Source organism: Heptranchias perlo, chromosome 15 (genome assembly GCF_035084215.1).
Source record: "Heptranchias perlo isolate sHepPer1 chromosome 15, sHepPer1.hap1, whole genome shotgun sequence".
Lineage (NCBI taxonomy): Eukaryota > Metazoa > Chordata > Chondrichthyes > Hexanchiformes > Hexanchidae > Heptranchias > Heptranchias perlo.
Genome location: NC_090339.1, coordinates 36,418,454 through 36,431,848, shown reverse-complemented (window position 1 = coordinate 36,431,848; position 13,395 = coordinate 36,418,454). Strand labels below are relative to the sequence as shown.

Here is a 13,395-nt window from a genome sequence, read left to right as displayed (position 1 = left end):
GTCTCCACGAGGACTGTGTGGTGGTCACTCCTACCAATACTGTCATGGTCAGATGCATCTGCGACAGGTAGATTGGTGAGGACGAGGTCAAGTAGGTTTTTCCCTCGTGTTGGTTCCCTCACCACCTGCCGCAGGCCCAGTCTGGCAGCTATGTCCTTCAGGACTCGGCCAGCTCGGTCAGTAGTGGTACTACCGAGCCACTCTTGGTAATGGACATTGAAGTCCCCCACCCAGAGTACATTCTGTGCCCTTGCTACCCTCAGTGCTTCCTCCAAGTGGTGCTCAACATGGAAGAGAACTGATTCATCAGCTGAGGGAGGACGGTAGGTGGTAATCAGTCGGAGGTTTCCTTGCCCATGTTTGACCTGACGCCATGAGATTTCATGGGGTCCGGAGTCAATGTTGAGGATTCCCAGGGCCACTCCCTACTGACTGTATATCACTGTACCGCCACCTCTGGTGGGTCTGTCCTGCTGGTGGGACAGGACATACATAGGGATGGTAATGGTAATGGTAATGGAAGAGTCTGGGACGTTGCTTTGGCAGGGGTGCTGCCCTTCGGGTAAGCCATGAACCAACTGTCTATTTTAGTTGTTTAGTGGATATTAAAAGTTCCATGTCACTATTCCAAGAATAGTGGTTCTCCATACCCTAGCCAATACCACACCCGCAATCAAAATTGCTAAAAAAGCAAATTAACTGGCCATTCATTTCAGCCATCTTTACAATGTTGCTGGTACAAAACGATTGCTCTATTTGCCTATATATCAGTTATTGCTTTTTTAAAAACACTATGTTGACCACTTTCAGACATTTTGAAATTATATAAAATATAAAAGCAAATGCAATATTCTTACATAGTTGCAGCATCCCTGGGGTCAAGAGGAGAGGAAAAAAGAAATCAACCACAGTTCCCCCTACGAATCTGTCCAGTAATCCCCGCTGACAACTGCATATGTGCAAATGTCAGGTGAGTACAAGATCAGGCTTGATTGTTATGCCCTGAATAGCCTGCTAACACTCACTGTCCAGCCTCAAACATAAAGAATGCCATTTGGATAAGGCACCAGGGGGCTGCCAGCACCTATGGAACAATAGCCCAGCATGAAGCAGCATCTTCAGGAAAAGAGGTGAGGAAACAAAGAGGTTTTTTTATATATAAGGCATGCATGATATTTATCTCCTTTTATATGACAACAGTGCATCTGTAATAGAGCCTCACCCATAGAAAGAACAACAACTTCCATTTATATAATGCCTTTAATGCAGAAAAAGGTCCAAAAGTGCTGCACAGAAATGTAATCAAAATTTGATGCAGAGCCAAAGGAGAGATTATGACATGACCAAACATTTGGTCAAAGAGGTGAGTTTTTAAGGAGGATCTTAATGAAGGAGAGGAAGGGAATTTGCAGTCGGCATTCAAGAGTGTGGGACTGAGTGACTGAAGACAATGGGGAAGATAGATGCACAAGAGGCCAGAATCAGAGAAATGGAGAGTTCGGGGTGGGGTGGGGGGGAGTGCGGAAGGAGGATGGGTTGTTCGCTTGGTGACGTTACAGAGGTTAAGAGATTGGGAGGTCTGAGGCTATGAGGGAATTTAACCCCAATTATAAGAATTTTAAATTTGAGACAATGTAGGTCTCAATGACAGGGGCGATGGGCAAGTGAGCTTTGGCATCAGATAGGATACACGTAGCAGAGTTTTGAATAAGTTGAAGTTTACAGAGGGTGAGCGATGGGAGACTGGCCAGGAGAGCATTGGAAGAGTCAGATTTGGAAGTGACAAAGGCATGCATGTTTTGGGGGTGGGGAGATAAAACAGCAGCCCCCCCCCACCCAAAGCCGGCCACTTATGCCACACTCCAGATGCCAAAGGCCCAATTTTCATGACCCCATGGTTAGAACCCGCTCATTCATTTTCGGGCCTAAGAAATTTAAATTCAGCTGCAGTTTTAAAAAAAGTACATCCCATCCAAATTTGATACAAATGATACAAGGTCAGTTCAACCTAGTTTTTGAACTATGGACTTGAGGAGGAACGAAAATACTTTTGAACAAATACAAACTGTGTGATTTGTTCAGTTAGAAATGTGGCAATTCTTTTCGAATCTAAACAGGTCATGGCAAACGGAGAAAGAGTATTTAGGTGGCTTCATCTATAGTGAATCTAACTGAATGAAATCTTAACAGGAAAAGATAAGGTGGACCAGCCAGCTCCCATATTCAGAAAAGCTTCCAAGAAAAGGAAGGACTACATGTAAAAGTTATCTTTAAAAGAATGGATTAGCATTAGATTGTGACTCATTGTTCTTTGTTTTCAAAGAATTAAATAATAGGCTTTCTGTAGATATATAATTGTATTATATCACTGTCTGGATAGATTATTCACGTTGTTCATTGTTTAATAAATTTGATTAATATTTTAAACTTAAAATCAGATCTGATGTGAGGCGCTATTGATCTTGAAGACTAGAGAGAGATCCTGCAGAGATATTCCAGGCATGTCACTAAAAATTTACGTAGATCTCAAGGCTAGGATATACACTCTTAAAAGTATGGGGAGTTGGAACTCGCCAATGAGATTGATCCATGACACGAGAGCTGAAAAAAGCAAGAGTACGAAGGGTTAAAAACCCAAAAATGTGACAAGAAGGTAGAGCAACAAGCAGAGCCCAGCCATTTTATTCAGAAACAAGGAAAGAGAATTTGAGTGATCTTGGGTACATTCCACAGAGAGGCACTGTTATACGTGTCAGAACGTGCATGCCTATCCTATTGGGCAGGGAATAATGCATAGCAGTGGGACAAGAGGGTGGGTCAAGGAACCCCAAAGCTGCAATTAAATGTTGTAAATTCCCTTACTCCCTTCCCTGTTTTCTCTGTGCCATGCAATATACCTGGCTGAAAGACGAGCAACTGGCTTGGATAGTCTGTGTGTCAGCTGTGGCTCAATTGGAAGCACTCTTGCCTCTGAGTCAGAAGGTTATGGGTTCAAGTCCCACCCCTTGACTTGAGTGCAAAATCTAGCCTAACACTTCAGTGCAGTGCTTAAGGAGTGCTGCACTCTGAGATGGTGTCTTTCGTACGAGACGTGAAACCAAGGGCCCGAATTTAGCAGGCCTGCGGGTTCCCAGCGGGTGGTCCTCCGGGAGCGTCGAAAACGCGAACGGCGAAATTAGTGGGTTGCCCACGCGATCGTAGCAGGCAACCCACTAATAGGATCCAATTACCTGCTCCTCCGGGGTCCACGGCGCTGGCCTGCGCGTCGGGCGGGCTGCGCATGCGCAGTACGATCTGTCAGCTGGAGGCTCTCTAGTTAAAGGGGCAGTCCTCCACTGACAGATGCTGCAACCAATGGGACAAATTGCAGCATGGAGCAGCCCAGGGGGAAGGCTGCTCCCAGTTTAATGATGCCTCACCCCAGGTATCATCAGATGGGGTGAGGAGGAGGGGGAGGACACAGATCTTCCCCCCGGCGGGCGGGAGGAAGCGGCCTGCCTCTGCCACCAAGAAGGCCTGGCTCGAGGTGGCAGAGGGGGTCACCTGCGCCACCAACATATCGCCCACCTGCATACAGTGCAGGAGGCGCTGCAATGACCGCAGTAGGTCAGCCACAGTGAGAACACGAAGTCTTTCCCCTACACTCCGTCTGCCACAACACTGCCCCCACCCCAAATCTCCTTCGGCACCGCCAACACTATTCTGTCACATCAGCCTTCATGCCCACTCACACCCCATCCTCATCTTACCTCCACCTACTCACCTCGCCAGTACTCATCCTGCCACTAACACGCGACCCAATCCTCATACAATCTCATGGCTCCATCCCATACTCACCCTCTCGTGCATCTCCCTCACGGCCAGCCTCACTCAACCTGCCACCACCTGTGCTGCAGCCACAGGGCATGCATCACATATGTGCAGTAGGCAGGGTAAGGCAAACGTCTCGTCAGCATGAAGGGGGTGCACAAGGGTGTCTGAGGGTTTGTCATGGGTGTTACCCATATTGAATTTCAGAGCAACAAACAGCACACATTATATTGACACCACCACTGCCATGTCTCCGCGAATCCTGTCCATTGTGTCCAATAATGCCCGCTCCTGGGTATCACTATGAGGACCCACCACTGATGCCACCCATCGTGTTACTGCAGAGTAGGTGCAGGTGTATTTGCAGGGCTCGTCCGCGCAGACGACTGAGAGACATCGGCGGTGTTGCCGGCTGCACCCTGGAAGGATGCGGAGGAGAAGGTGTGGAGGACAGTGGTGACTTTGCCAGCGACAGGTAAGCAGTTGGTGCTGGGGCCAGCCAGGAGCAGCTCGGCATGAAAGAGGCTGCAGATCTCCACGACTACATGTCGAGCGAATCTGCGCCTCCCTGTGCACTGCTGCTCGGAGAGGTCCGGGGAGCTGCGCCTCGGTCTGTGGACCCTGTGGCGAGGGTAGTGCCCTCTGCGACGCGTCTCTCTCTGCGGTAGCCCTCCCTCCTGCTGTGCAGGTGGGCGTGCAACCACACCGTGTTGGGGGGATCCACGTCTCTGCGAGGCTGCTGGTGGTGGTCATGCTCTTCGTCCTCCGAGGGTGTCCACACACCACCCAACTGGCAGGTGTTGATCTGAGGGGTTGTGCAGGGTAGGTGTGTGGGTCCTCGGACTGGGGCTGCGGTTTCGTGTCGGTCTGTCCTCTGGCTTGGCCGGCGGGTGGTGGGGGGCAGGGGTTGCCCTGTGTGACGCGGTGGCCTCCTGCGTGGGTGAGGGCGCTCCCCCGTGGAGCGCACCTTGGCACCTGCCACAGGCTGCTGGCTGCAACACGCCTGGTTTGAAGGGTCCTGTTTCCCCCAGTGTGGGAAACTGACTGCTTTGACCGTAAAATCCCACACTTCCTCTTTTGACAGCTGCTTCAGCTCATTAACTGACCACAACGAGCAAGTTAAGTGCTCTCAAGTGGAACCCCGCTGGCTTTAATTGCCTGTGGGATTCCCACCAGCGGGGCTTGCGCGCGCAGCCCCGCACGTCAGCGCGGTACCCGGAAGTGGCCGGGATTTCGTCCGAATCCGGTCACGTGATCGGAGATCGGGATTTTCGGGGCCCCCCCGCTGGAAACCCGCAGGTAACCCGACCCTAAAATCGAGCCCCAAATGTCTCAGGTGGATGCAAAAGATCCCATGGCAATATTTCGAAGAAGAGTAGGTGAGTTCTCCCTGTGTCCTGGTCAATATTAATCCCACAATCAACACCACTAAAACAAATTATCTGGTCGTTATCACATTGCTGTTTGTGAGAGCTTGCTGTGTGCAAATTGGCTGCCGTGTTTCCTGACTACACTTCAAAAGTACTTCATTGGCTGTAAAATGCTTTGGGATGTCCTGAGGTCATGAAAGGCGCGATTTGAATGCAGCACAGGGCAACTCTGCACCATGTGAGAACATACTTTTCTGCATCTCCCCGAAGATAGTAAGGTAGAGATGTCAGTAATCACAAGCATAAATCCCCATTCTATCACTCTTCGCCCTCAGGATTTATTTTTTAAAAAACATTAAATTATCAATCTGAGTGTGTGATAAATCATAAGGTGGGCTTTCAAGTCAAACTTGAGTTACATTTTGAGTCAGCTGTTGCCAGCCAGATAGCAGTAGGGGATGCTATTGGTCTTTAGCTCCCTGGCTAAAGAGCCAGGGGAGAAATCAGCTTTGGTTTCCCAATCATTATCCAATGATTCCTGCAGGAAAAATGTGTGTGTGTATATGATTGGACATTGCCCTTATCCCCCCACCGAAACTCACTGTCTATGCTTAGAAATAAAGAATGGCCACTTGGGCAAAGTCAGAGAACATCTGGCAACCGTGGAATTGTAACCTAGTAAGAGTCAATGTCTTTAGGAGAATAAAACCAGAGTTACATTTGCTGTATTATACAGAAGTACATGTATGCATACACACACATATCTAGAACAAATTACATCCAAGAAAAAAGCACTAATTCTAAAAATCATGAGAGGGTACTGAACCACAGTCGTCCAGCATAAACTGCCAAAGCCGCATGTGACCAATGTGAACATGGATCTAAGGGATTCGCACACACAACTTGCAACACTCAATACATCACAAGCACTACCTACCAGTCTCCGCAGTGCTCTTCTTGTTCAAAACTTTCAAGATGTCTTTGGTTATTTTTTTAATTACGTGCCGAGCTTCATCTCGTTGTTTCCCAACACCATACAGAACCACCAGGCGCTGGTTACATTCATGACTTGCTGATTCCTCCTGTTTCCATATGTATGGGCAGGGAGGGAGGGAGGACGGGGAGGGGAGAAAGAGAACAGGAGGAACAAAGAGAAAATGTAGGCATAGTAGTAAGTTTGCAGTGTCAACTATAGGCGCCCTTTTCAAACTATACTTATGAGAAATACTGAAACAGTAAATTAATATATTATAAATAATAACAGAAAATGCCAGAAGTACACAGCAGGTCAATCAGCAACTGAAAGCAAAATATGGGTTACAGTTTCAGATATAGTGGAGGATTCCATCTGAAATGTTAACCCGTTTTTCTTTCAGGTGCTGACAGACCTGCTGTGCATTTCTATTTCAGATTTCCAACATTCATGTCTTTTCTGTTTCTACACAAGATTTAACTGACCAGGTTTTGTATAATATAAGTTAGGGCTGCAATAACACATCAGTGATGTAGAGACAACACTATCATGTTGCTGTTCTGAAGTTGTGAAGATTTAAAATTAAACCAAGAGATTAGAGAACTTAGTAAATCTTAGCAAGTACAAAAATAAGCATTACTTTTATTTGTGAATTTTGTGCTCATTAAGATGAAGGATGTCAGTGGCGGGGAATGGAACATTTTTATTTCAGACACTCAATCAGCATCAAACGCTCCCAGGTTTAGCACAGCATGGTTAGACGGAGAGTAAAGCTTCCTCCTGTCTGCCCCAAAATCGCACCCCAGCTCCAACCTAGAACACACCCTATACTTTACCAAAATAACATTTTTTCATTGTCCATACCAGCTAGCCTCTGATCTCTCCGAGTAAAATTGTCATTTTAATCCCAGTTAGTGGCAGTTGTGGGCAGTGGGCCCATGCCTACTGGGAACTGCCCTGTAGCTGTCCAAATGTGTTTCACAAAGGAGCCTTACAGCCAGCAGAGAGAGGAGACTTGTGTATCGCCTGGATTTGAATCAGAGCCCAGAGGTGAAAGGCCAGTGATTAAAATGCTACACTACCCAATGTCCATCCAAAAAATATTTTTTATAAATGCTTTAATTACACCAATGCCAGTAGAGTGTCCATCTAATATTCTTACCACATATCATCTACAATCTTCAGTTTAAATTATGTGCAGAGCCTTTATCAGCAAGCCATAATGTGTATCATACATAATCCACCAATTAGCATTTAGGAACAGGAACTTGGTTTGGAAAAGGGCAAAAAAGTTGAGCATGCAAAGTGATAAATTTACACCGATGGCTTAGTGGATAAAGGCATTGCCTGATGTGGTACAGGGCCATACAGATCAGAAGGTCCAAAATACAATCCCCAGTTAACTGCTACGTTAACTGATCTCAATTATTACATTACAATGATCTGCATCCCTAGGCCATAAAGAAACAAAACAGCCAAAGTTCCCATTCCTGATCACTACCTAGTGACCTCTGCTAGAAACTGCATGTGAATGGACACCAAGGAAGAAAAGGATCAAGCTTAGCTGCGATACCCTAATGGTCAAACAGCACACTTACAGGCTAGGCTCATATGAAGAATGGCGAATTGGACCAAGTACCGGAAGGCGAATACCACCTGTGGAAATGCATTCAAGTTTGAGTCAGCCCCTTCAGGACAGAAGAGGAGAAAAGAAGAGATATGAAAAAAAAAGGGAACAATTTCCCTGGCCGTTCTGCCATACTCCAGTGATTTGGCTTGGAAAAAGGCAACTACCTGAATACAACAGATCCTGACCTTTTTTGAGATTTCTTGCTTGGCCACAGCCTCTGCATACCCTTTACAAAGTTAGCCATGTCAGCCCACACTGGGACTTCCTGCTTCTCTGGCCTGCTAGGGACCCAGCGTAAGTCTGGAGGCCAGTACACCAAGATAGAGGAGACACACCCGCCATCAGAAGGGGCAAATGGGATACTCCAAGGATGGATCCAGACATAAACCCACAAAGTTGGGCAAAGTTTATTTTAAAATTATATTACTATCAACCACCTTATAAAGGGGGCCCAAAGGGACAGAGAAAAGGATTTCAGTGGAATGCCTAGGCATCCTCCAACCTCCCCCCCGGATAGCTGGCAGCTGCCAGAGTTTCCGGCAGCAAGTGGGCACCCAAGATGTAGCCATAGTGGTGCATGCGCCACCAGTCCCATACAAATGAGTACCCTCCCACTGACTCCATAAACTCCGGTAGGGTCAGCGCTGGTGGGCGTGTTCCTTGCACAACTGCCAGGATTGTAGCCCATGGATTTTTGATCCCCATATGTTTAACAAAGAAGACAACAAAAGTTTAAACACGGCATTACAAACACACACCCCCCACCCCTTACCTGAGGAATAGGAAAGTGCGTGGCATACTGTATGTGCCTGGATTGGTCATATGGTGAGGGAAACGCTGCTTCATTCATCTTTTCTTTCTGTAATAACTTCATGTCTTTTTCTGAGGCAGGTTTTTCTGGGGATGGACTGGCTTTGGATTCGCAGTGCATTGGAGGAGAAAACATCTATAAAGCAAAATCAATCAATTCACACGAGATGCTGAAACGTAATCATGGACAGCTGTAGCATTCCAACAATACTTTATGCAATTGCATTTTTCTGCATTCCAACCCCCCCCACCCCTTCCTGAGAGCTGGCCATGGCTCCCACTCCTGATCGCTATCCAGTAACCCCTGCTCGTCTCTGCATGAAATCACGGTGATGCCCCTGATGGTCAGACAGCCTGATAAGATTCATTGTTCAAATTCACACATGAAGAATATCTACTTGGGTGAGATGGCAGAAAACAACTGGAGCCTGGTAACCATGGAACTGTACCCCAAGAGGGAATCAATGCCTTCAAAATGTAGAGAGAGGAGAGGTCAAAATCGGTGGGAAAAAAAAAGAAATAGAATCTTTATTAAGAAAAGAGAAAAAAATATATATTGGGACAGTTTTAAAACAGCTGATCAGATAGCAGGGAGCATGGCTTTCTAGCAAGCTCGGTGTCCTCCAGTCACGACCAACAAAATCAATGGAATTAATAATTGTGCTGCCACAGATTACATCAGAAAACAAACTTCAAAGTAACCATATTCATTATGTACTAACCAGGCTTCATAAATCTGCCAGAGTGTCAAAAGTCATTACTGATTATCGACCAGGCTTCTGGAAAGAGTTAACTTTTTTCCTCAATACAGATGCTGCAGTTATATTCTACTATCAACCTGTAGGGGTTGAGTATTAACAAGAGATTTGCCTGGCTGTGAATCACGTTCCAGCCATCAGGAGATTTCCACACTAGAACTGTAGATGTTTTCATGTTCGAGACTGTGGGCAGGAGCACCTGCTTTCACAAAGGACTCGATACTGAGTTTATAAAGTACAATCAAGGTCCATCAGACCATCTGAGTACTTTATAAATCCGTATCAACACCACACTAAAGTTATACTCCACGCAGTGACAAACCGCACAATATAACTACGCCCAGGCATAACAGAAAAAGATTTAATTGTATTGCAAGACATTTTTTATAAAACTTTGATCGAGTTGGTGAATGCTATGTGGTCCTCCAGAGTAAGAGGATGGTTAACTGATCATATGCCCAACTGAACTATTGCATTGTCATGGATGGCACCTCAAAACAGCACCAAGTAAAACTTAAGAGTGAATGCACCAATATACTCCCAATCACTTTTTCTTTCACTCTTGTGAGCAATGCTATAAGATTATTCACAATCAGTATTTTTAAAAAGGTACTCAGTCCACAAGATGATTGTGTGTCACAGAAACAGGAAGCCCTGCCTGGGCAATACCATATACCTTATAGGAGCTAGCCATATTGTGCATTGGTGGAGGTCCAGAGACAAACTTTCACCGCCCCCCAAACCCCACACCAAGACCAGAGGCGGGGAGAATAACACACTGGGAAACAATAAAATTACATGGGTAAAAACAAATTTTAAAATAACTTACAGAGAAATCAGAACTAAATTCATTTTTGAAATCATTCTTTTCCACATCTTCAAAAATAGCACTGGAGTTGTGATCTATGTCCATACTTTCTGATAAGCCGGTATCCTGCAAGAAAACACATGGGGATCCAATATTAAAGATGCCCAGGGATTTCTACTTTTTTTTTGTCTGTATTAATCACAGCCCAGAGTTGCTGACGGTGCTTTGCAGTAGACGGAGAATGGCAGAAGATGATTGTACCCAGTATCCTACCCACTGCTAAATTCCTAATCTCAGCTGTAAAGCTTAGGGAGCAGCCAATTTGAGCCCAGGTGTTTTCTATGAGAGGACCACTGTCAGCTTTCTGGAGGTACGGGAGGGGGTTAAGAAGGGAGTGAAAGAGAGAGGAGAAAAAAGAGTAAGAACCCAGGTTGCTGTCATATGCCTCTTACCAACTGCTTTCAGAATGGCATGGCTGGAGGCTTAACAACAGTCTGGTCACTAGCCCGGGAGACCGGTAGAGTGGCTGCCTGCCTTGCTTTGAACCAGACTGTCCAGTTTTAGAGGTGGCTGCCAGCTAATTTTAATAAAGTCCATTTTTAACCGCTGTATTTAAAAAAATTGTTGACTGTATAGACAAACAGGCTTGCTTTGTGAATATGCAAGTGGACTTATTTCCCACATGCAGAGTTTTTTTTTAAAAGTACGGCTCCACCTCCCATCCAGTTTTGATGAAGGATTATATTGAGAGCAAAAATAATATGGTATAAGACCAGCCAGCCTATCTTACTTAATTTACAAAGAAAAGTGAATACAAAAATAAAAGCTTAAGCATTTCTGTGTGAGCCACACTCCTCTCTCCACTTGTGTATGTTGCATCAAACCAGCAGTGAAGCTTCACACACCGCTTCTGCCTTTAGAACTCTTTCAAAGACAGTATCATCACCTGGAACCCTGTCTTTGCATGCCAAGTCTGAATGTGGAGCTAACAAATAGTCACATACTTGAGTTACTGGAGCCATGGGAAAGTTTGTCTTGCCCAACATCCGGTATAACTTCTGACATAGAATTTTTTTTTAAAAAAAGTTCACCTTATATAATGTGTCCTGTTTGGTCAGCAAGTCACAAGGAAAACGTTCAAGTCTTAGAGGCAAAGCAGAAGTGCCTCAAAGCTGATCCCCAGCATCACTCATCTCCCACTCCCAGTGGTCCTGGGAGTCAACAATGAATCCAGACAACATGAAGTCCCATGGCTTCAGGTCAAACATGATTACCATCTACTGCCCTCCCTCAGCTGATGAATCAGTACTCCTCCATGTTGAACACCACTTGGAGGAAGCACTGAGGGTAGCAAAGGCACAGAATGTACTCTGGGTGGGAAACATCAATGTCTATCACCAAGAGGAGCTCGGTCAGAGTGGCTCGGTAGAAGCACCACTGACCGAGCTCTGCAGGACATAGCTGCTAGACTGGGTTTGCAGCAGGTGGTGAAAGAACCAACACAAGGAAATAACCTACTTGACCTCGTCATCACCAATCTACCTGTCACAGAAGCATGTGACATGATAGCATTGGTAGAAGTGACCACGGCACAGTCCTTGTGGAGACCAAGTCCCATCTACACACTGAGGACGGCCTACCACCGTGCTAAGTGGAATGGATTAAGAATAGATCTAGCAGTTCAAAACTGAGCATCCATGAGGAGCTATGGGCCATCAGCAGTAGCAGAACTATATACCACCACAATCTGTTAACTCACAGCCTGGCATATCCCTCACACCTCCATCACCATCAAGCCAGATGGCCAACCCTGGTTCAATGAGGAGTGTATGAGAGCATGTCAGTTGCAGCACCAGGCATACCTGAAAATGAGATGCCAACTTGGTGAAGCTACATGCATGCTAAACAACGGAAGAAGCATGCTATAGACAGAGCTAAGTGATCTCACAACCAATGGATCAGGGCAAAGCTCTGCAACTCTGCCACATCCATCTGCTCCAACACTACATATCGTACAAATGGAAGTATTTTTGCTGCAGATGCATTGATTACTTTTATGTTAGAGTTAAGCGAGTCTTTGAAGCCGGTAAGCTCATGACACAGCACATGTTCCTCAGTGTCTGAGCATCATCTAATGAAATGTATGGCTGAATATTGCAGAAGCAATACACGGATCTGCACCATCACTCAGTACTAACCTGGTACAAATACTGAAAACTCAGCAGAATTTTTTTTATTGAAAACAAGCAATAAAAACATTAATAAGTGACAGACACTGTAAAAGGGAGAAAGGAACCATTAATATGAAAGACATTATACGTATAGTAACACAGTAACAAGAACAGCAACAAAAATTAATCCGACTGTAAGGTTTGAGCTGAGTAGGATAACCAGTTTATAGAAATGGAATCGGTCAAACTCTATTATTACATGGGATTCCCAGATTTCTACTGGGATTTTAAGGACCATGTTCCGTAATTCTGCCCCTTTGCCTGAAAACCACAAACCACTGAGCTTGGCTACAAGGAAAAATTAACAAAGCTCAGATGCAGCCTAGGGGAAAAAATACCCAAGTCACACACTTGGGCATGTAATGCCATTCCTTCATCGTCACTGGGTCAAAATCCTGGAATTCCCTACCTAACAGCACTGTGGGAGTATCTTCACCACATAGACTGCAGTAGTTCACAAAGGCGGCTCATCACCACCTTGTCAAGGGCAACTAGGAATAGGCAATAAATGCTGGCCTTGCTAATGACGTCCATAATCCGAGACTGAATAAAATAAATGGGGGGCATTCTTGATGAAGTATATAAAATAGTAAATGGCATAGACAGGGTAAATCCTGAATATATTATTTCAAAATAAGGCAGGACTGTAGGGCCAGAGGTCATAAGTATAAGCTAGTGAAAAGTAAATTTAGATCAGATAGCAGAAGGAACTTCTTTATCTAAAGGGCAATAGATGCCTGGAATAATCTGCCAGGCAAGACAAGAGAGATGCAGACTTTAGGGATATTCAAACACAATTGGATGTTAGATTGGGAGAGCTGGAATGCTAGAGGGATGAACTTCAGTGGGCCAAAATAGTCTTTTCTTGTCCTTAACTTTTCAACTGTTCGAATTCACTACTCAAAGGGGAAGGAAAGTTTGGGAGAGCATTTTCTGTTTGATTTATTGCCCAATTTTTCTCAGAGAAAAATGTAATTGAGAATTGTGTGTGACCAGATATAAAAT

The 13,395-nt window shown here is 45.3% G+C and overlaps 1 protein-coding gene across 2 annotated transcripts in view; it reads right to left on the bottom strand.

The window, feature by feature from the left end:
• Positions 1-13,395, bottom strand: part of med12 (mediator complex subunit 12) — a 127,143-nt gene that overhangs the window by 69,537 nt on the left and 44,211 nt on the right. For both annotated transcript variants that reach the window (XM_067997068.1, XM_067997069.1), the window contains exons 14-16: positions 10,181-10,285; positions 8,556-8,729; positions 6,118-6,262 (exon numbers count right to left, since the gene is read on the bottom strand). In XM_067997068.1, coding sequence (XP_067853169.1) covers positions 6,118-6,262; positions 8,556-8,729; positions 10,181-10,285 — 424 coding nt within the window. The remainder of the gene's footprint in view (positions 1-6,117; positions 6,263-8,555; positions 8,730-10,180; positions 10,286-13,395) is intronic.